The sequence below is a fragment of the Osmerus mordax genome, chromosome 17 (genome assembly GCF_038355195.1).
Source record: "Osmerus mordax isolate fOsmMor3 chromosome 17, fOsmMor3.pri, whole genome shotgun sequence".
Classification (NCBI taxonomy): Eukaryota; Metazoa; Chordata; class Actinopteri; order Osmeriformes; family Osmeridae; genus Osmerus; species Osmerus mordax.
The window spans coordinates 11,143,989-11,167,556 of NC_090066.1; the positions used below are offsets into that span (position 1 = coordinate 11,143,989).

Below are 23,568 nucleotides of genomic sequence, written 5' to 3' on the forward strand. Positions count from 1 at the left end.
ATTAGGTCTACCTTATTACATTCATAAATGGTTTAGCCTACCATTTGCAAAATAGTTGCAAACTATCAAAGTCATAATGATTTGTTTCTCATGTGTGATTAACAAATGCATTTTGCATTTGTTAGTTATGTTTATCCACTTTACAAAACATTATCATTTTACAATTTGTTCCCACTATCTCATGACAAAAGAATTGCACTTACCAGTCAACACACAAATGCCAATGTGACGCTAATGTACTTCATAGAATCCACTTACATTTGTCATTTTGCACATAATTATAGACTATATAATAAACTATACAGATTTTGCTAGTGAAGACGTATTGGATAATACCCAATTGCTCTCAAAGTGTCAAGTGTAGTTAAGACAAAATCAATGTATTTATTACACATATGTGAGGTGCAGTGTCTGTTACACTCAAGTTGAGTATCACAGAAGACTGAACAATGAATAAAGGGGATCAAGGGAGTATATGGTATCACAATATGGGAGGATACAAGATGATTAGCATAGCCTTTGCAGGCACAGAAAAAAAAACGGAGCTAGATAGCTTTTGTTTAGGTCCTTTGATAGGGCTCCTAGAAATGGCCTTGTCGCTCCTATTTTCCTCATTCAAAGTTGCATGGCATTATACACTTTGGAGATAGTGTGACCTTCGACTTAAATTTGTGACCCAGGCCTTTCCTAGTCACACCTTACAAAGAACTAACTTATGGCTATATAGGCATAAGAAAACAATGATCAATGAAAAAATCAATGATTCAAGAAACATATTAGATAGGCATATTTTTCTCTGGACATAACCAAGGGTTATGTGCTCTTGAGCTTAACATAGCAAGGGACAAATCAAACATGATTTATACCATTTATACTATGACAGACGTACAATTAGTTATTTTTCTGCTGCTCAATAACGAAAACGGAGATTGCCAAAGTAACGGAAAGTCGCTAGATTTGTCGCTCGTCGCTAAATAAGATTGTCGCTAGGGAAGGTAAAACGCTACACTGCCTGTCGCTTTCTCTCACAAAAAGATTGACTTGCTACGGCACTCGTCACGCACAAAGAGATGGATGCAAAAAAGCTACAATTCCAGTCTGAACAGAAAACGCTTAATAGTTCTTTTTGTTATCAAGACAATTTAAGATTACTGTTCCTTGTTCAGATTATTTTTGCTCTACTAATCAGCTCTGCCAACTGCGAAAGAGCCTTCAGTGACCAAAATAGAATAAAAATCAGGTGTCCGCAGCAGTCTCACATCCTCACACCTTTCAGACCTGATCTTCATTTAAACAGGAGGCCAGAGCTTCAGCAGTATGATCCATCATCAGCTGTGGAGAGGTGGCTGAATTCAAGTGGCAAGAGAAAGCCATTTGCTAAAAAATGGTAGATTAAATCCATATGCAACATAAAGACTAATTCAGACAGATAATGTACTTTTTTTCCCAGTTGCATTATTCGTGCATTTCATGTAAAAAGTCTGGCGAGTAAAATACAGGCATGCAAACAGGTCATGGGTAAAAAAATGTGAGAACGCTACGGCAAACCCCCGACACTCTAGGGGGGTCCGGGGGCATGCAATATTTAAATACCTTTCCCATGATATCATTGAAATGTGATTTCACCACATACGGTCTTCTTCTGACAACCGTCTGGTGGTCCCACCGCTCAAGAGTGCCCGGTCCCAACACAAGCTCTTCTCCTGTCTGGCCCCCCAATGGTGGAATCAACTCCCCACCTCCATCAGGGACACTGACTATCTCCCCACCTTCAAGAAAAGGCTCAAGATGCACTTGTTCCGGGAGTACAACGGCACTTAGGAATGATTGGCTGGACCTGATGTTAGTTTCCTCCAGGATCACAATGACTCTTATTGAGAGACTTGTTGCTCTTGTTGGTTTGTTGTAACTGTCTTAATTATTTTAATTGTCTTAAATGCATAAATGTCAAATGAAATATAAATGTAAGTTTTGACTTCCCAATAATATTTTTGCGTCGAAACAAAAATAAATGTTGGCACGCGCTACTACCTGACTGTTCCCGGATAGTGACTCATGCAAACATACACAATAGTTACTGCGTGAACTGTGTGTAGCTCAATACGGTAGGCTTGCGCTACTGTATTTTCACGTCGGTCATAATGGTGGTACTTGGGAGAGAATATTTTCTGAGGCGGTACGGGGTGTAAAAAGTTTCAGAACCACTGATCTAGACATTTAGATAACAGAAGTATAATTACATGCACAATGGTTGAGCCATTTGTCAAAACGGTGCGTGTCCACTACGGCGGAGTGGACGGCGCAGAGTGTTGGCTTCCGATTCATTTTCAATGAAGCCGGGCGTTAACGCTTGTGTAGTGCATTGTGGGAAGGCGAGCGGAGTGGAGCATTGCAAGCTGGAATATTCGCAACTTTATGTGAATGAGGAGCGTTAAACACTAGCGTTAATTTAAGTTGCATAATGTGACGAGACTGAATTTTACAAAAATGAAGATAACATGAAATAAAAATGCATGGTACATGGTTGCCGATGTTGTCGGTTTCCCTGGTGTGTTTTTTTATACTTTTAAATTCAGTCCCGTCACATTATGTGACTTTGTTCCGTGCCACTGCTAGCTAGCCCAGCCAACACGACTGGTTAAGTGACCGACCGGTGGCATAACATGTAGGGTGATTTCAGGTAATGTGGGACACTTTTTTGTAGAGGCTCCAGTAGACTTACAAAAAAAACTGTTAACTCACCTCAGTGGTGTTTTTGTAAATGGTTTTAGGGCTTAGGAACATTTTCGTGTTGAATTAAAATGGGAATACACAGTATTTTAGGAGCTACACACTTTCAAACATAACATGACCCCCTCTTTCACTCAGGCAGCATTTTAAGGTAATGTGGGACAGCTTGTGTGGTAAAGTGGGACAGTCATGTCTGTCAGCCTAGTCTGCTAATATTAATAATAATTAGTTTATATACAACAGTTCTAGGTGCAAGGGTGTGGCAAGATTCATTTGGTTGTGGGGTTTGACTTATACAATTCGCCTGTTTCTCCAGCAACCTATGGGTGCTGACCTACTTCCGCTCTCCGGTTTTGCGTTTCCTGTTCAGCGGCTAACCTCTACTAGCGTATATCGACAGAGAACATTACATTGATTACAATAAGTTGTGTTTAATTGTTAACATGAGCTCAGGTTCAACTTGTGCCGTTGTTGGTTGCCATAACAATTCCAGAAAACTGAACATTTTGTCAGAAACGTCTTGCTTCGAACAAACAACTTAGAAAAAATTGTCCGTGTCTATCGCCGTATGCTTTGCACTGCATGCCAAGGACTGAGGAACGCAAAACAGCGTGGCTTGCAGCCTTGAAACTTAAACACCCTCCAAAAAAAGTATATGTTTGCTCTTTCCATTTCTTAAACAAAAATCCAACCGAACGGTATCCTGATCCGGAGCTTTATCTGGGCTACGACCGACCACCTCCGAAGACGAGGAGAAAGCTAGTCTGGCTAACTGTGTCGGAAACGGCTAGCAGCAGCAATGAAGACATCGAAGGAAGACCTCGTAAGTTAAACTGTAACTTTACGGTTATTCCACGTTTTATGCAGCAATATATATATTTATTTTAAGAAATGGAAAGAGCAAACATACATCAATTCTTTGGAGGGTGTTTTAGTTTCAAAGCTGCAAGCCATATATAAAGAAAACGTTACAGACGTTAGGGTTCTGCTTAAGTACTTCATACTGTACATGCTGATGTAATGTCAGTTTGACATATCAGTGTTGTATGAGCTCAGAGAAATTTTCATTCGTCACGTGTTTCACTCATTATCAGTTCATCCCTATACTTTCTTCTACTCCAATACATTTCAAAAGGCGAATATTATAGCCTACTTGTACACCACTACTGTACAATTATTTGAGAGCTTTAGTTGCTAGTTACCTTTTCAGTTTTAGATAAATAATACAAAATGTACATTTACTGGTCAATTATAACATGTTGTACTTCTAGTGTGTAAACACTAGAAGTTTCCTACTGTGTAACTTTGGCAATACTTTTGTTTTGGTCAGACTGCTCAGCGGGCCTGTCCTCAACTGCTTCAGACCAGATCAGCAACTCAAGTTCTGCAACTCCCATTCACCAACAGTTACACTCAGTCCATACACAGTGGGAGGACCCTGCCCGACAAGATCATGATTACTGCAAGGCAGCCAGCAGAAAAGATGTGCAGGATAAGATGACTCAGTGTGATGACATTGCCTACTTTTTGCTTCAACATAACGCGGATGCTTTCCTCTACACTGGTCTAGATCTAGAAACATTTGACATTTTTGCATCAACACTGGAAGGACATGCCAGTAATTCATTTACAATGCCTGTTCGAGATCAAGTTCTCATGACACTTATGAAATTAAAAACTAACCGTGTAATAGGTGATCTAAGCAGACAGTTTCATGTATCACTATCTGTTTCACCTTTCCTAACTGACTGTCTAGCTACCTGGTAGATCGAAGCCTATTCTAGAAGAATGGTAATAAATGATAAAAGCCCATCTCCTACTGTAAATAACCTGTACATTGTGTGCGGCCAGCATGGTAGAAAAATTGCAGAAAAAAGAAAGACGGACATCAGAGCATTTCAGGACACCAAAACGCAAAGAAAGAACCCTAGTGGCCTAATTTCAAAGACTAGTTGATAAAATGTTCATAAAAATGATGTGAAATGTGCTAAAATAAGTTTGTTGAGTCTCTTGTTTGGCAACATGACGGGTTCTCTTCTTTAGACTTGTAAAATAGGGACATAATTGGACAATGCCATGGATACCCCCACTCTCTACTTAAACTGGTGACTGAACCAAGATTAATTTGAGGCAATGGTATTGTTGTTGTGATTAATTGTGTAGTATTGGGTACTGGTAGTTAGGAGGATGGCAAACATCTTATTTCTTTTCTAGGAGACAGACTGAGTCAATTAGGGTGGTGAAAGGGAAAGAGTCAGGGAGAGACTTCAGATGAAAGTGTCACAGCCATGGCAGGACCGGGGGTCAACCTTTTTGCCAGCAGCACCAGTATAGGAGACAGTGGCACAGCACTGTCTAGTCACCTCAGTGGTGGCACAGAACCATATCAGCCACACCCACAATTTATAGAACAGCAGACTCTTGCCAACAAAGTGTTGACATTTCAAGAGAAATGGTTTTGCAATTTCCCCCGACTTTATGATGGTTCAATTGAGATTATTTTAGATGAGACTGCACCATGCCCATTGTAATTACATAAACTTCACCCATACAGTGTACAGTACATACTGGCCTTTCTTGGTATTGCTGGTTGTAAATACTGTACACCTGCATTCATACTTGAGTGATAAGAAACACTACTATAACTACATTTGAACAAGTTGAGACAACCCTTCAGTTACTAACTATAAATGATCCAAGAGTATTAATCATGGTTCCTCAATATACATTTAACATATTACAATGTAGGCTGTGTTACAGCAGTCATTTTGGTGTCTCCCTCAGAAATTGCTCTTGAGAAAATGTCATAATTGTTCCCCCCAAAGTTGATAGCAGATTTTCGCCACTGCCTATTTTGTTACTATGCAAGTAAGTATAAGCTTCTGTGCTTTTGTAATTACGCAATTCTTCGCCATCAACACCTTCAGAAAATAAAAGGTAATTAACAACGTCGATGTAGCTAACATCGGGCCATTGCTTCATGTCATCTAGCCACTCCGTCAGACGGGATGGATGAGGGACTGTTACGGTACTGTCGTCACGACTTGTTAAAACATCCATGGTGTGTATCCACCTCCGTTTTTTGTCCATTTGTGCTTCATCCATTGAGAAACACCGGCTTTTACAGCAAACAAGATAAAAAACTACAAGCTATCAAACGTACACAAGCTTCGAACCGGAAAAGGACAACCGTTTTCCGGTTGAAACCCGCTATGAATCATGGGTAAATTCGCTAACCAGGAAAAAGGTGGATAGGCATAAAGTATAACTGAGGTAAACCTTGGTGATCTGCAGTCTATGTGCTAGCTAGCTAGTCACGATGCGTTAGCATTTCGTTGGACTAGCGTTAGTGGTCACGCTTACAAGTCTGAAAGTTGTTATTTAGTTGGGAACTTAAGTGCAATGTGATGCATTGGTATTAAAAATGTGAAAACTGTCAAATTAAATTACTTTTATAGCATAAACAAAGCATTACTAGATGTCCCACTTTACCTGAAGAATGCTGTCCCACATTACCTGACATGATCAGGTAATGTGGGACAGTCACATAAAACGTTTTTCTTTTTTTTTCTTTTTTTGCTAACAAAGCATTATTTTACACATTTTTGTGTGTGTTTCAATCAGTTGTTAAACCCCTTCATTATGCTGCAATAGTACTCATTGTAACTTGATTAATATTCACTGGCCTATCCTCATCTACAAGACCCTTCTTCACCGGACACCCCCCTACCTGGCTCACCTGCTGCATCTGCTTCCTGTCACGCACAACACCCAGTCCTCTCTGTATATCCAGTTAAAAATTCCCAAACACAAATCCATCCTAGGTCTAGCATCATTTCAGTCCGCTGCTGCCTCTGACTGGAATGCTCTGCAAAAACATTTCAAACTGGACACATTCATTTCTATCCCTGCCTTAAAAAAAAACATCACTCATCCTCACCGATTTCTGTAAATGCTCTCTCACCTGTTAACCCCTCCCCTTAGTATTTGTTGTCCTATTCATCCCCATGGTCTGTCTGTATGATCTGTTGCCAACTGTCTAGTTTAGTCTTACTGTTGCACTAATGTTGCCTTGTCTGTTTCTCACCTGCCTGTATCCTCTGTTCATTCCTGCCAGTCAGTCTATGTCTTGGTTATAGTTGTTGTCTGGTGTAAATAGTCTGTGTCTTGCTTTGTGTTCTTGTGCTTTTAAATTTTTTATCCTCTCTGATTCCCTATGTAAAAATGCCCTGCTTGTTTTTCTTCTGTGTGTTGTACTGCTGTGGTTGTGTGCCGTTATGCTTTTAACCAGATTTGTATTCCATAGCCCCCTTTCCCTCAAAAAGCTTTTGCTTTTTGCCAGGCCATCTTTGTAAATAAGAATTTGATCTTAAATGATTCTGCCTGGTTATTTGTATCTGTATCTATCTAGTTAATTGTATGCCAGCAGTCAACACTAACCTGGCCATATTGGTTGTAAAAGCGAATTCACTTCTAAATAATGAATCAGAATTTCCCTTTCCTTACTACGAACTCCGGTGCGTTGAGCTTAGTTTCATTTAATTGCAAATGCCTTTGTTAATCGCAATAGTTCATTAACAAAACTCACTGATGTGAATGTTCAACAGAAGTACAGCCTCCGATATAGCCTCTTAGTGCACGTGCTAGTGAAGCGTATGGTGTGAGCTGAACATGGCAAAACTGGCACCAAATAATTTTGGGAAAATGTTGAAATACTTATCCCAACAACGGAAATCGCGGCACTGCACTCTGTTGGATTACAAAAAGGGCACCTGCAAAATGTTTACTTTGCAGAGTGCCCAGTTCTGAGAGAACTGAGAGTTGCAGAGTCCTGGGAAACTCACTGCTCTAAAATCTGATTCAAAATATAGATACACACAGAGATTCCTGGCATTATGAGAGAGATATATCTTGGTCAGAAATCTATCCTGTGTAATATGTAGATGCAAACATAATGGAGCCATGAGGATGACAGACTATCAAAGACTTCAGTGTGTTAGTTGACCTATAGTTAGAATAAGTCTGACTTTGTACTAACAATTAAATAATAATGTAAACTAAATAAATTAACAAACATTGCAGCAACAACAACAAATGTAGCTGCAATGAGCGGGCCAAGCAGTTTAAATGTTTTTTTTTTACATCCGCTGAGAAATGACCTTGCTTCCTTTATGGAGCCTTTATTTACGACTTTGGCTGTACCGTACAAACGATAAAAAAAAAGAAAAAAGAAACGTGATAACTTTTGAGAGGCTTCAGTGTTTCCCCTAGGTTTACAGCTTTGGGGGAGGGGGGGGGGGGGGGGGGGGCGACGAGAGACACGGTCGCCCAAACATGTAGAGACAGAAATGACATGCTGCCGTGTAAGTAAGATAAATAACATAAGACCATTTAGTTTGTTTAATAAAAGAGCAAGCTATAGAGCTTTTTTAAGTCATGAAGCTAACCTTAAATGACTTACTTTGTGATCGGGCGCTATATATATATATATATATACACATATATATATTAAAAATAATAATATGTATTTTTTATTAACGTGACCTTACATCTTCAACAGTTAAACATTATTTTGACGCTCGTAGTTCATGTGGTTGAGAAGCTATTGACTTTTGAAACGTGTAATTTGTTGATGGTCCCTAAACATACGCGTTGTTTAGTCAGCCAAAAGCTAAGTGGCCGGTCGTAGCGGTGCTAACACCGGTTAAAATAACACAAACTGGGCGTCCGAATATCTGTCGAATATCGAACTTCCAACCAACTTTACCACGGTCATTCACCAGCCTAAAATACAATACAATCAAATCATGGTAGTGCGTAACTGCACCAGACAAACAATTTTGAAAATCCAAAATACATAGGCCCTATGATAACATTCGTGAGGCTGAGTCTGGTGATCATCTCTGGCCATTTTGAAGATTTGACAAAAATTATAGGAGGAGTAGCGAAAAAGCTTTTCCATTCAACTTCTAGGTAGGCTACATGTAGAAAGCCGAGTAAAATGTTCACATGCATCAAAGAAAGGCCGGACTTACCATTGGGCTTGACTGGGCTCCAGCCCAGGCCCCGGTTTACATTTACGCGCAGTGGAGGACTGAGCTATTTATTAGCCAGAAAGATAAGTTATGCTAGCAAGATTCATAGGCAATAACATTGTGTACGGTTGACAAACAGTAAATATAATTTGACAATATGTTGGACAAGAAGACCAGATAGCTAAACAGCCATGTCATTGTCCACAAATCAATATGAAGATTTTCACGAACAAGGTATCGGACATATACTACTAGTACTAAGCTACAGTACGGCCGCAGCCTGTGTACTGTAGCAAGTTGAATAGCAAATGGATGTGAGATGATCGTATCAAAGTTGATATATTCTCCAAACAGTCATTATAATTTGATCGTATGTTTAACAACAATACTAGCCAGCTATCCAGCCATGTCACTGTCCCCAAATCAAATCAAGATTTTTACGAACAAAATAAATCGGCATGTCGTGTTGGCCGCAGCCTGTCTGACTAGCGAGGTGAATAGCGAATGGGATGTGTGATTAGCGGTTACGTGACAGTGACACAGTAAATTCATAAAGGTAACATTTTCCAAATAGGTTAAAAGAAATATTGAAGTCACTCATTGTTGTAATTACATGTTAGCTTGTTAAAGTCTTTCAAAATTGTAAACGGAGGCTTTGACTGCGTCCCTGTTGTTATGGTTAGCTAGTTATTTCAGACACTTTGTACAGGCTCATACCAAAGAGTATAGTTCTTTGCGCATACAATGTAGCCAGCGCAATAATTTAGAATGGTGAAAAGAAAGTTTTGCTGGAACTACTTAATAGGTGTACATTATCATCTGATAATGGACACCCCTGCAGCCAATCAGAATCGAGTATTCACCCAGACATTCACCAGATATAATGGCTTTAAATATTTGTCATTGAATCGTTCATTCAGGAGATTCGTTCAAAAATGCTGATTCGTCCATGAAACATGAAGTATTTGAGTGAGTAATTGAATCATTCAAACCACGTTTTTTTTTTATAATTCAGATTATTTTAACATTTTAAATAGACTTCAGCAATTAACATAATTTTTTAAATTTTGTTTAGTTGTTTGTTCAGAATTGTGATATCTATTGTATTCTCAATTTATCCAGAACATACATAGCTTGTGTATGTATCATTTTGTTCTATTTAAAGTCATGTATAGAAGGTAGGGCCCGAAAATGACTCAAGCCCAGGGGCCCCCACCCCCTTAAGTCCTGCCCTGGCGTTATGAATACGCCGATTAAGACCTTACCCCGACTTTGGAAATAAGAAAGATTTTACTCGGCTTCCTTGTGGTTTTTGGAAACTGTGCATGTCTGCCACTTGTTTTGAAGTCACAGCGCGTATGATTAAACTATTAAGCCTACCTAAATAAACAACCGCATACATTAGACATCTTCATTTTGTGATGGGTAGAGCTATCTTATTGAGCGTAAAAGCCTGAATCATAAGATTACGACATTGTCTACTTTCCGTTAGTATTAAAAGTAACATGAACGTTGTCCTTTAATTCTGCATCAGCAACAAGGTAGCTCTAGCTAACGACTGCGTAGAATACATTTCCTAAAATCCATTGTTGATTGAAATAGGCTACCTAAAGTAACATCCTTTTTACAATAACATCGTACAACTAGAGAGGGTACAATTTGTGGGGTGTGCTTGCGTTGGTTGCAGACGGGTCAGTTATTTAACTGAAATTTTAACAACTGATATTTTTGTATATTTTATATACAAATGCATACTTATTATTTATGAAAATTGCATACATTTAAAAGCACACATTTCTTGATACTCATTTACAACTCAAAATACTAAGAGTTAAGTGTAGAATGAAATGGTTGTCTTATTTCCCCTGCAAGAGGGAAGCTATAGCAGCCTCATAGTTGAAAAGCTGCATCAAAACGAAGATATTGTGCAATCCAGTGTAAAAAATGGTCCTAACTTCTATGACTTTAACGTCCGTTAAGTATTTCCCTTCTAGTGATATTTTCAAGCATTTTGCCTACTCATATTGCATTCATTCATTAATAAAGACCCCCCTTGAAACAAACTTATTCTAACAACGTTGTCACCGGCAGTATCTCAGATGGAATCGCGATTCAAACAGTAGGCCCTACCATCTGCTAACTGAAAATATACGCCCCCAAAAACGTAAATAAGCATGCCATTTATTTAGGGGAAAATGGCTAATTCAAAAGAAGATTACTGGAAGCAATCATTGTCAGTGTAACGTGAGGGTTCGGTATATGTTGGTTGGATCACTCTTAATAAGAAGAGACAGCCAGATGGAGACGGATAACTTTCTTAAACAGCACTTTACTTTACTCCACACTTTATCCGTGCCATAACATCCACACTTCCTCCTCTCCCTCTCACATGTTGCTAACCAACCAATCAAACGTTAGCAGGACTTAAACTAAGGTAAATGTAAGGAAACCACAGAGGTAGATTATCGTAACCATATAATAATTGTAACACAAATATGCAAGTAGTTAACTGTGTAAACATTGTAAATATATGTTTAGTAGATTGACCCTAAATATATGCATTACTTGTAAACCTTACATCAGTAACAACATAAAATACGACCATTTGGTCTCAGTCTAGAGCACTGCGTGGAGAAGCTGACCCCGGGAAATTGTACTGTGAGCTAGCTAACTACTAGACTAATGCTGTGTGGGAATCGCAGGAGCTAGGTCGAAGGGCGTACAAAAATGCAGGGTGTTGATATCACAGCCTGCAAACATACCTAGCTAGTCTACATGTTTGTTTAAGGGTGGGAAAATGGGTAGGCTAAGTAGAGCTACCACAGCCAACTAGTTTTGCATTTCAACCACGTTTCTTGCGATGACACCAGCCTGGGCTGTATTTTTGTCAGCTGTAGGTATATTTGCAGGTAGCAAAATGGTGTTCACTTCACTTCTGTACTGAACCAGACTACTTATTTACTGTAGTCTAATATAATCCTAAACAGTGCAGCGATTCTGTACAATTATGCAACATACAAGCTTGAGTTCAAATACATTATTTAATGTGACATATTACGTACTGTACATGCAAGTCTTAAAAAGCTTTAATCAGTCCCTCCAGGAATTTGCGATGTTGCGACCGCACCAATTCACGCGAATTCAACGATTCCCCGCGAATTCGGCGCGACGTTGCAATTTTACCCAATCACCGCAATTTTCCAGCAACTTTTGACAATCATCGTCGTCTCCCACAACTCTCCTCAGTAGGGGTTAAATCCAGTGTTGCGCCTGAACGCGTTCATTGAACGAAAGTTCATGAACTCGTTGATAATTTTGGTGAACGTGAACTGAACATACTGTATTACTGCCTGATGAACGATACTGTGAACGCATTCATTCTAGTGTCTGTGAACTCTTTAATTTCGTTCAATAAGGTGCCAGATTTCTAGAGACTTCCAGGTGAAAAACACACCGTTAACAGTCCTGTCTGTATCCAGGGTTGCCCAACCAGTCAATTGCTGCGTGTGCTTTCTTCTACTGTCAATGCCTGGCAAGCATGAGAGCGCCGAGTTGCGTAGAGGCCGAGAGCGGTATTGCAGACAGATAGTAAGTAAGTAAGTAAGACTTTATTTATATAGCACATTTCATACAAGAATTGTAGCTCAAGGTGCTTTACATAAAATCAATAAAAACAATAATACAAGTGATAAATAATTCAAACAATAATAAAAATCCCAATAAGATCTCTGTTCAAGAGAGAAAACAACTTTAAAAAGTAGGAAAACCCTTTTGAGATCAAATTACTTAAATGCTTCGGTAAAAAGGTAGGTTTTAAGCTGTCTTTTAAAAATGTCTAGAGTGTTAGCTTCCCTAATATTTATGGGTAATTTGTTCCATAGTTTTGGGGCGTAATTGACAAAGGCCGAATCACCAATCTTCTTATGACTGCTTCTGGTGACCTCTAATAGGCCTGCATTTGATGATCGCAGTGTTCTAGCTGGTGTGTAGTTTATAAAGGAGTTAGCAATGTAGCTAGGTCCTTGTCCGTGTAGAGCTTTGTATGTGAGAAAAAGGACCTTAAAGTCAATTCTGAAGGTAACAGGGAGCCAGTGTAAAGTAGCTAGGACAGGACTAATGTGTTTTCTCCTTTTAGTTTTGGTTAATAATCTAGCTGCAGAATTTTGAATGAGCTGTAGTCTTTCAGTGGTTTTCTTGGGAAGACCAGTGAAAAGTGCGTTACAGTAGTCCAGCCGGCTGGATATAAAAGCATGAATTAACTTCTCTGCATCATTTTGGTTTATGAATGGTCGTACCTTTGCTATATTCCTCAGGTGAAAGAAAGCTGTTTTGGTCACTTTATTAATGTGAGAGTTGAAATTCAAATCTGAGTCCAGGATTACGCAGAGACTCGTCACCTCTGGTTTAAGACAGGGGGTTAAGCCTCCAAGATTCTTAATAAGCATCTCTCTTTTGGATTTGGGGCCACATAGTAGGACTTCGGTTTTGTCTTCATTTAATTTAAGAAAGTTATCATTCATCCATTTGTTTATTGCCAACAGGCAGTTTGTAATGGAATTGATGGCCGTTGCATCGTTGGGTTCAGTGGATATATATAGTTGTGTGTCATCCGCATAGCTATGGAAATCTATGTTATGTTCTCTGATTATGTCGCCGAGTGGTAACATATAAAGAGAAAAAAGTAATGGACCTAAGCAGCTTCCTTGAGCAACCCCGTAGCAGTTCTGATGTTTCTTGGACCTATGGTCACCTAAACTAACATAAAACTTCCTTCCTGTGATATATGATTTCAGCCAGTTCAATACACTATCCGTGAACCCAATAAGCTTTTCCAGTCTATTGATTAGGATGTCGTGATCAATTGTATCAAATGCTGCACTGAGATCTAACAGGATAAGGATAGAGACTTTATTTGCATCAGAGTTTAGTCTGAGGTCGCTAATTATTTTGGTGAGAGCAGTTTCAGTACTGTGATATTTCCTGAAACCTGACTGCGAGACTTCCAGGATGTTATTTTCTTCAAGAAAATAATTTAATTGGACTAAAACTATCTTTTCCAGTACTTTACTAATAAATGGGAGGTTTGATATTGGTCTGTAATTTGCAAGTAGACTGTTATCCAATTTGGGTTTCTTTAATAGGGGCTTTACAACAGCTGTTTTGAAGGCATCTGGGAAGACGCCAGTTCTAAGGGATGTGTTTATAATCTCTAGCACCGGACCTGAGACACTATCAAACACTCGCTTAAAGAATGTTGTGGGTATAGGATCAATATCTGAGGTTGTGGAGTTAGATTCGCTGACAATTTTGGAAAGTTCACTAAGTGTGATACAGGTAAATGTGCTCATGGTTATGTTGCAGAATCTACTGATGTCAGTTTCGACCCCACTATTAATAATACTCGCTCTGATCAAAGTTATTTTGTTCTTGAAGAACAAAGCAAGCTCTTCACATTTAACTGCTGAGGATGGAGGTGGGGCAGGGACAGTGTTTAGCAGCTGGTCAATGGTGGAGAAAAGAACTCTGGAATTTCTGGCATTTTCTGTAATAATGTTGGAGAAATATTCTCTCCTTGCTAGACGGATGGTTTTGTTGAAGGTGGTTAGTGTATCTTTGTAGATATTGTAGTGGATAGTGATCTTTGTTTTCCTCCATTTTCTTTCTGCTGCACGGCATTTTCTTTTCGTTTCACTAACATTTTTATTTCTCAGCCATAGGAAAGATTTCAATCTTTTTTGTTAAAAAAAGGGAGATTCCTCCCTTCAATACAATGTAAATCCTGGTTGGATAAGGATTAAAAATGGTATATGATGAAAATTGGCATGTTGGTAAGGTTATTTAGGGGACCATTTCTCAATGGTTTTATTCTTTGATGAATGTTTGTTAATTACTTAAATTTCAACAAATAACTCAATTAAAATTACAAAGAGGGAAATTCGCAACTTTTTATCGCAACTTTCACTTGCTCCCGCAATTTCATCACAACAAACACCTAAAAAACACAGCAACATTCATCGCAACATTTTGGAAAAGCTCCCACAAAATCAGGAAATTTAGCCCACAACTATCACAAAAAAGGCCCGCGAAATACTGGGGAACTGTTTAATGTATAATGCGCTTGTCGATCAGTTCTCCTACACCACGGCACGATACTTGCTGAGCAACAGCGCAAACACAGGGATACAGTAGCTAACAACGCTAGTGCTAAATAACTATTTAACTGCTCGGCTCCATGACGCCAGGTAAGTAGGGCTAGTGAGACTGCTCACCAAAAGAACGAAGGGGAACTCACTTGTCCAGCAGATTAAGACATGTCTGTAGGTACTTAGCGAAAAGTAGCCTCAACTCGTTTTGTTAGACTTTTAGGTAATGCTTAGGGCTTGCTGATATTTTCTTACTATAACGTTCTCTGGTCGTATCTATGCATCATTGCTGACATGTGCTGACGTTGTGACGTTAGGCTAGCACCGAGTTCCCTTTGGCTGCACAAGGAACTTTTGCCACAAAAACGTAATTCAAGCCTTAACAGTGCAACTGAACCTAAATCCCAATACTAGCAACGCAATCGCTACCAAGACGAACCTTTTGACACCCATGTTGTCTATGTAGTCCAAATATTGAGGGATCCTTAGGGGTGGGAAAATAAATAATAATAAATATGTATGGAGAGCGAACAATGGTTGTGCTCTTGCCAAAGGCAAGCACACCCAATGAGTAAATAGTTACATTTACATGTAGTCATTTTAGCAGACGCTCTTATCCAGAGCGACTTACAGTAAGTACAGGGACATTCTCCCCCGAGGCAAGTAGGGTGAAGTGCCTTGCCCAAGGACACAACGTCATTATCCATGGCCGGGCATCGAACCGGCAACCTTCTGCTTCATAGCCCGATTCCCTAGCCGCTCAGCCATCTGATCCTAGTTATCACCCTGGCCTCTTTGCTTGTGGCGTTTCTGCAGCTGTCTTGCCGGTTTAGGTAGCTAGCCACTTACTAGCTAGCTATCTCCCAGTACACAAGAGTTAACAAGCTTATAAACTAACATTCTACTATTTGAGACGCGGGTTTGTGACTGTGGCTAGCTAGTTAGCCACCGTTAGCTTCACCTTTCTCCACAAAAACTTGAACTATACCTAAACCGTCAAATGTCAAGCGAATACAAGCAACGCAATCGGTACTAAGACGAACATTTTGACACCGACATTGTCTATGTAGTGTAAATATTCATGTTTTTTTTAGGGGTGGGAAAATAATAACAACCAATAATAAATATATATGTGAGATAAGTGTGCACCTTTCTGACGCAGGCACACCCAATAAGAAAACGTAGAAACACTTAAGGTGGCTTTGCAGCATCGCTGCTCGGCCCCCAAATGTGTGTGTGTAGCTCCCATTATTGGACAACACTTGGCCTAGAGCCTCCCTATTAAACCCTATTGATGAATTTCCAGTACTCCCTTTGTCACCACAGCCAAGCACTTTCTTTACAGTCCTGACAAAAGACCAGATAGAATGCTACAATGCCAGGATGGTCTCAAAGTTTGAATCAGAGACACATCTGGCATTGTGTACGCTCTCTTTGTCTTACTTCATCCTCTTTCAAAAGGATATACCCCAGAAGAGCACACTAACGAGCAGCTTGCCACCAGCATGCTGAAGAAGAAGAAGATACTGCAAACCACAGCAATGAAGAGGCCTGGAGCTTGTGCCAGTTGTGGCAGCCCAATACACATAAATCACAGGAAGCCAAGTCAATATGTGTGGCTTTGTTTTTAATCCCAACGCCCACAGTTCTTGTATATCTCCTGAGAGGAATGTTCTTCAGAGAAGCTACGACAAAAGCTATGGACTTTAAGAAATAAAGTGCCCAGACCAATACAGCTACACAGGTTGTCAATACCTCCAGAAGCACAGTGGTGACACCTACAGTCTCAAACGTAATCCCGAGTAGGCCTACTATTACTAAATTATAGGACGATGGGGATTACTAGGATGCTATGGTGTGACATTTTTTGTGAAGTGTGACTACCATCTGGAATGCATTCACTTTGATGCAAAAATGTGTGTGTGGGTAGCCCTGTGCAGTTTGAGAGATTCCTGTCTCAAAAAACATGACACATACCCATTTCAGTGACCGTAGTGCTTTCCTCTGTAGTGGTATCCTCCATTAATGATTCTGTTGCCATCTCTCTGGTAATATCCATGGAAACGCCTTGTAGATCACATATGACTCTGTAAATATGATGTACATTTGATATTTCCAAAATGAAATGCTTAGCAGGTTATATGATATATAATTAATTTAATGATTGTAATTTGTAAAATAAAAATAATGCATTGTGGTTATTATTAGCTTTTTTATACAAGAGAAACTGATGTTTTCAGCATTGTCTGGCACATAATGTTTGCGTTATGATTGTTCAGATCACCTTTCAATCAAACTACCGGCAAAGGGAGCGTACCTGGTCAATGCATATTTTGCTATGCCAACTCACATTATTTTGCTGCTGCTATGGTATAAAAAAAAGGAAGTATCGGTTTATTTTCGCTATAAGCAGTCATTAATATTTCGGATTCCACTAGACGGTTTGAGTCTTTTTTTCTCCTGTTGCCATGATGAAAAGTGTCCGTTTTCCATTGATGATGGATTTTTAGCGCAAGCTTTACTCAGGGTTGACTAAAAAAATCGTCCTGAATAGGTCAACACAGAAATGTGGTTTGAACTCAGAGTATGTTAACAGATATATTTTTCACTATACATTGTACCATCCAGAACAAATAAAGTAAGCATTTCAAACACAGACATCCCAACCAGCAAAAACGAATTTCAGGGACTGTTCTTCGGTTCTTACAACTAGTTTGGCTGGTAGTTTTAATTTATTTATTTTGTTGCCTATTTTGCATTGTAAAATCCTACCTGTTTATTTTAGAATGGTAGGACAATTTATTAGCTATTTTGCACTGAAAAATCATCCAACTCGTTTATTGTTGACTGGTAGGACCATTTGATTAGGTGTTTTGCACTGTAAAATCATCCTACCACTTTTTTTTTTTTATATGTATTGATAGGGCTTGCGGGCGTCACGCGACTTGACTGTTTACGCTGCCATTTTGGCAGGAAAGTAGAGGAAAAAATGAACGGCGCCAGCACGGATTTCAACCCGTCCGAGTTCACTGCGCACTTCAATTCCAAAGACATAGGCAGCTATAGAGCAAAACTTGATCGATTAAACATTAGTGATCCATATAATGCTCCCAGAGTTATTTTTACAACCTTTACAAGTGAAACGGAAAGCTCCCCTGAACTTCAGTATCCATATATTTATGAATACATCTAACCTCATTCTTCTTTTTCTCTTCTCCGGGGATGGAACATGATTGAAGATTGAAGGAACGTAGTCAGGTGACAGAGGGTTGTCACTCTTTTTCCCTAAAACATAAGTACATAGAAACAACATGAACACATCGTAAATGTCCCGCAACATTTTAATTAATATGTGGCTTCTTTTAGGTTTGCTAACCTTTGTAATCCACACAAAATCCTTGCCATTCTGCATAGGCAGAACTTACCTTTTCGTAATAACTAACGGTTATGGCTAGAAAGGAATACAGCTACGTCCGGAAAGTGAGCAAAATTACCCTAAATCTCGCAAAAGCTAGGCTAATATAATAATAAAATGTTTATATTTTTCTACCAGGAAATTTGTGATAGTTCCTCTGATGCATTTCAAACCAAACCACAATCTTTTTCCTAAACCTAACCAGTCGGTTGGTGCCTAACCTAAACGTAACTTTTGTCGCCGTAGCTCTATCCCGACCCTACCCTCAGCCGTTAGAAACCGTTTTAGCCTGTTTGCTAGCTAAAATTAAATATAGATATTTCTATATTTCTGTTACGGTACCTGCAGGGCTTGACATTGGCACCCGCCAATGTCTTTCACTGTACCTACTGATTGTAGGAAGTACGGGAGTGAAAAGGTTAAGGGGATCTCTTTTGTAGTTGGGACAAGCAATTTCAAAGTGGAAACAATAAAAGACTATGAAATTTCCATTGGCCATGTCAAAAGCATTGCGACTAAACGAACGAAGACAGCTGGTTCGCTACAACAAAGTGATGCGGTAAGGTCCCTGGTCATCATGAAGTCGGTGGAGCTTTAGAAGATGGAGATGTGGTTTCGCAACATACCCGCGATAGGCAAGAAAGGTCGACCCTTCATGGACTATGTGTGGATGTCCGAGTAAGTATTAAACATGTCATGTTTTGGGTATTATTAAACTAACATTGTGCTTGCTGCTTGGCTAGCATAAAGTCTTAAAGGGGTGATTGACGGGTTTTTGGGGTATTTCACACTGTTCCTTAAGGTCTCCGAATAGGGTATGTAACATTGGTTGGGCTGAAAATGGCCCAGGTGCTGGTCTATGCCCCCTGACACATCGAGTGAAATTTTCCCGGGAAAAAACGCTAGTTTTTCTCCTTTTATGGTATGCTCATGAATATATAGATGAGCTGCGCGCTGATTGGTTGTGACGTCACAAGTTGCATTCTTTCAAAAGCTAACATTTGCAAGTTGCAGTTTCAAAGTAGTAGTGAGAAGTGAAATTTTGATAGGAAAGAAGTTTCAATGGACTTTGAGGTTCACTGTATGTCTATTTTACACACCAAACCAAATTTTTAAACTATGACAAGGTAAAATCGGTTTTGCAATCAATCGCCCCTTTAAAGTTTGCGAGATAGCTAGCCGAACTGCTAGTCAATTTGTGTTTCTCCTGGGTGGATGAGAAAAAAGGCTTGAAAGTTGGAAGTACTTATATGAACCCAAGTAGCGCTAAGGGGTTCATGTTTTTCATTGCTGAAGCCGAAAGAGAAAAACTGAAAGAAGCATTAGCCATGACAAAGTTCCTGTCAGTAATGAGTGACAGTTTGACAGACAGCACAGTGATGGAAGAGGAGCTGGTGTATGTTAGGTCAGCAACAGCAGGGAAGATGTAGGTACGTTTTGTGGGTATTAAAATCGGTGGACAAACCAGATGCTAGCCATATCGTTGAGGCCATATCTTAGATAATGGACACCGTGTCAGGAAGCGAAGATGAGACAGGGCAGTGGCTACAGAAACTGGTAGCATGTGGGACGGACGGTGCTGCTGTGATGACAGGTGTCAAGAAAGGAGTAGTCAGCCAATTGCACAGAGACAGATCGCACATTCTAGGCATACATTGCTTGTCCCATCGGCTGTTTTGCGGCCAGGGAGCACTTACAGTCAGGTCCATAAATATTTGGACATTGACACAATTTTCATCATTTTGGCTCTGTATACCACCACAATGGATTCGAAATGAAACAATCAAAATGTGCTTTAAGTGCAGACTTTCAGCTTTAATTTAAGGGTATTTACATCCAAATCAGGTAAACGGTGTAGGAATTACAACACATTTGATATGTGGCCCCCCCCTTTTTAAGGGACCAAAAGTAATTGGACAATTGGCTGCTCAGCTGTTCCATGGCCAGGTGTATGTTATTCCCTCATAAAGGGAGTTTGTTATTTCATTGACAAGGAGCAGATAAAAGGTCTAGAGTTCATTTCAAGTATGGTATTTGGAATCTGTTGCTGTCAACTCTCAATATGAAGTCCAAAGAGCTGTTACCATCAGTGAAGCAAGCCATCGTTAGGCTGAAAAATCAAAACAAACCTATCAGAGAGATAGCAAAAACATTAGGTGTGGCCAAATCAACTGTTTGGCACATTCTTAAAAAGAAAGAACGCACTGGTGAGCTCAGCAACACCAAAAGACCCTGAAGACCACGGAAAACAACTGTGGTGGATGACAGAAGAATTCTTTCCCTGGTGAAGAAAAACCCCTTCACAACAGTTGGCCAGATCAAGAACACTCTCCAGGAGGTAGGCGTATCTGTGTCAAAGTCAACAATTAAGAGAAGACTTCACCAGAGTAAATACAGAGGCCACAAGATGTAAACCATTGGTGAGTCTCAAAAACAGGAAGACCAGATTAGAGTTTGCCAAAAAACATCTAAAAGAGCCTGTACAGTTCTGGAACAACATCCTATGGACAGATGAGACCAAGATGAACTTGTACCAGAATGATGGGAAGAGAAGAGTATGGAGAAGGGAAGGAACTGCTCATGATCCAAAGCATACCACCTCATCAGTGAAGCATGGTGGAGGTAGTGTTATGGCGTGGGCATGTATGGCTGCCAATGGAACTGGTTCCCTTGTATTTATCGATGATGTGACTGCTGACAAAAGCAGTAGGATGAATTCTGAAGTGTTTCGGGCAATATTATCTGCTCAGATTCAGCCAAATGCTTCAGAACTCATAGGACGGCGCATCACAGTGCAGATGGACAATGACCCGAAGCATACTGCAAAAGCAACCAAAGAGTTTTTTAAGGCAAAGAAGTGGAATGTTCTGCAACGGCCAAATCAGTCACCTGACCTAAATCCAATTGAGCATGCATTTCACTTGCTAAAGACAAAACTGAAGGGAAAATGCCCCAAGAACAAGCAGGAACTGAAGACAGTTGCAGTAGAGGCCTGGCAGAGCATCACCAGGGACGAAACCCAGCGTCTGGTGATGTCTATGGGTTCCAGACTTCAGGCTGTCATTGACTGCAAAGGATTTGCAACCAAGTATTAAAAGTGACAATTAGATTTATGATTATGTTAGTTTGTCCAATTATTTTTGGTCCCTTAAAAAGGGGGGGGGCCACATATAAAATGTGTTGTAATTCCTACACCGTTCACCTGATTTGGATGTAAATCCCCTGAAATTAAAGCTGAAAGTCTGCACTTAAAGCACATCTTGATTGTTTCATTTCAAATCCATTGTGGTGGTATACAGAGCCAAAATGATGAAAATTGTGTCAATGTCCAAATATTTATGGACCTGACTGTACCTGGGGTCAAGTAACTTAAGCTTTTTAAAACCTTGCTTTTTATCAATAATGTTGTTGTTTATAAATATTTAAGTTGACAACATTTTGATTGTTGGGTTTTTTCAGTGTAGTTCATATATTTTTAATTAAAGATCCTGTAAAGCAAATTCCATGATTTGCTTCTCAGTACAGTATATACGTGTGAAATTAGTTCCTGAAAGCATGTGCAAAGCGCGAAAACTTTGTTGCACTGAAATGTGGAGTTAGACCGTAGAACAGTTTCTCTTCCGTTTTCAGATCAGGCTTTAATGGGCGGAGCCAAAAAATTACCTATCTACGTCATTTTCACCTATCTACGTCAGATCACTGAATGGCTCCTCCTGCTGTACTGTTATTGTAACCTACATAAGCTAGCTAGCTTCAGGATGTCTCCCTCCATCTGCAACTGCATCTTCCCTGGATGCAAGAACTTCAGCTGCGTTGCAACGCTATTTAATTTCCCTATTGATGAGGAAAGGAAAAATAGGTGGAATTGATTTTGTGAATAGCCACGCTGATGGAAAGCTTCGGATAAACTCCAACAGTGACTCTGCAGTGACCATTTCACGGCAGATAATTAATAACATGGACCAGACAGACGGCTTCTCATGCAGCGCGGAGCCGTATCGAGCTTCGCCCTCCCGGCCGTTCCTCCTCCGGTCGCACCTGGACCATCCGCCGCCGCCCGCAGTTCATCACTCAGTTCTGTATGCTTGTTATAATTATACTAAATAACTTTTCCAGAGGTATCTCTGCTATGAGTTAGTGCTAACCGCTAACTTGAAAATAGGCTACTCGGTGTAGAATGATAGTATTTTGGTGAAATGGTAGCTATTGTGCTAGAAGTAGTTGGAGAGCTCACTTTCTGCTGTCTCTGGTGTCCATTTTTACTCCTGTGTTACAGCTCAGGGGAACAATTCATTTATATGCATCTGTATGTTTCACTCATTGAACAAATAAATTCTATACTGTTTTGTTGGGCTTGACGTAGCGTCCATTTTCTGGTTCGTAGTAGTTAAGGAGCTTCAGCTCCTTCAGGCGACACGCCCCCCAGTCTCAAGCAGGGCAGAGTGCTGATTTTCTCACGATTTCAAAGCCTAATTAAACATACTTGTCTGTGGGGTCACACTTATAAGAGCTGAAGATTTGGTGACTGTACATATACATTTTATGTAGTCTTGATTTGGGTGTTTACAATGCTCATTTACATTTGAAAGGATTGTAAAACTAGTTATTCAAGTAAATTGTAGCAAACCGTAGTCAACTTTAATCAAATAAAACGTAATTTCCCAACAACAAAATTGTGGCTAATGGTGCAACTTTGGAAAACCACTAGCCACAGTGGCTGGTGAGTAAAAATGTGTATGTCAAGCCCTGGTTACCTGATATGAAGTGGTCACAGCATAACCGAAATCCATTGTTTGTGGGCTCCCATCGCTCGGTTTGGTTCTGTCTGCTTCTAGCACGTTTTATGGCAGCAATCCATTTACTTCTTCTCTCGGGATCTTTAGGAATCCTATAAAATGCTCTCCCTTCATCTTTTTCCCGATGGTTCTGGCATCCCGGCGCACAGCAGCTATCCACCATGTTGAATCCAAAGAGTTTACTGAAAAAGGCAGAAAATTACAATAGGGTCAACTAGCTACGAAGCTAACTCAGCTCTGACTCTGGCGCTCCACTCGGACAGAGTATAGAGCTCCGGGAGTTGACGTCACACAATCCCAGCATGCACCGGTCATCGCCATTTTGGCAGGAAAGTGAAGAGCCAAGTGGAGCGCCAGTGTACATACATATATACTTATATACATATTATCAGAGAATGTCTAATATGGGGAGAACTCCCACCAGAGCCTGTTTAAGGACAGCCTTGCCA

At 40.0% G+C, this 23,568-nt stretch overlaps 1 protein-coding gene and 1 long non-coding RNA gene across 2 annotated transcripts in view; one reads left to right on the forward strand and one right to left on the reverse strand.

Annotated features, from left to right (window-relative positions):
• Nucleotides 1–23,270, reverse strand: part of LOC136959830 (uncharacterized) — a 42,537-nt gene extending 19,267 nt beyond the window's left edge. The window contains exons 1-3 of the mRNA XM_067254029.1: nucleotides 23,078–23,270; nucleotides 18,103–18,193; nucleotides 16,886–16,995 (exon numbers count right to left, since the gene is read on the reverse strand). Of these exons, the coding sequence (XP_067110130.1) occupies nucleotides 16,886–16,995; nucleotides 18,103–18,107 (115 nt within the window). The 5' untranslated portion in view covers nucleotides 18,108–18,193; nucleotides 23,078–23,270. The remainder of the gene's footprint in view (nucleotides 1–16,885; nucleotides 16,996–18,102; nucleotides 18,194–23,077) is intronic.
• On the forward strand, nucleotides 3,114–4,432 carry LOC136960260 (uncharacterized). The gene is made up of 2 exons (XR_010878824.1): nucleotides 3,114–3,553; nucleotides 4,061–4,432. It is a non-coding gene; the product is annotated as an uncharacterized lncRNA (long non-coding RNA).
• Nucleotides 23,271–23,568: the final 298 nt, after the last annotated feature.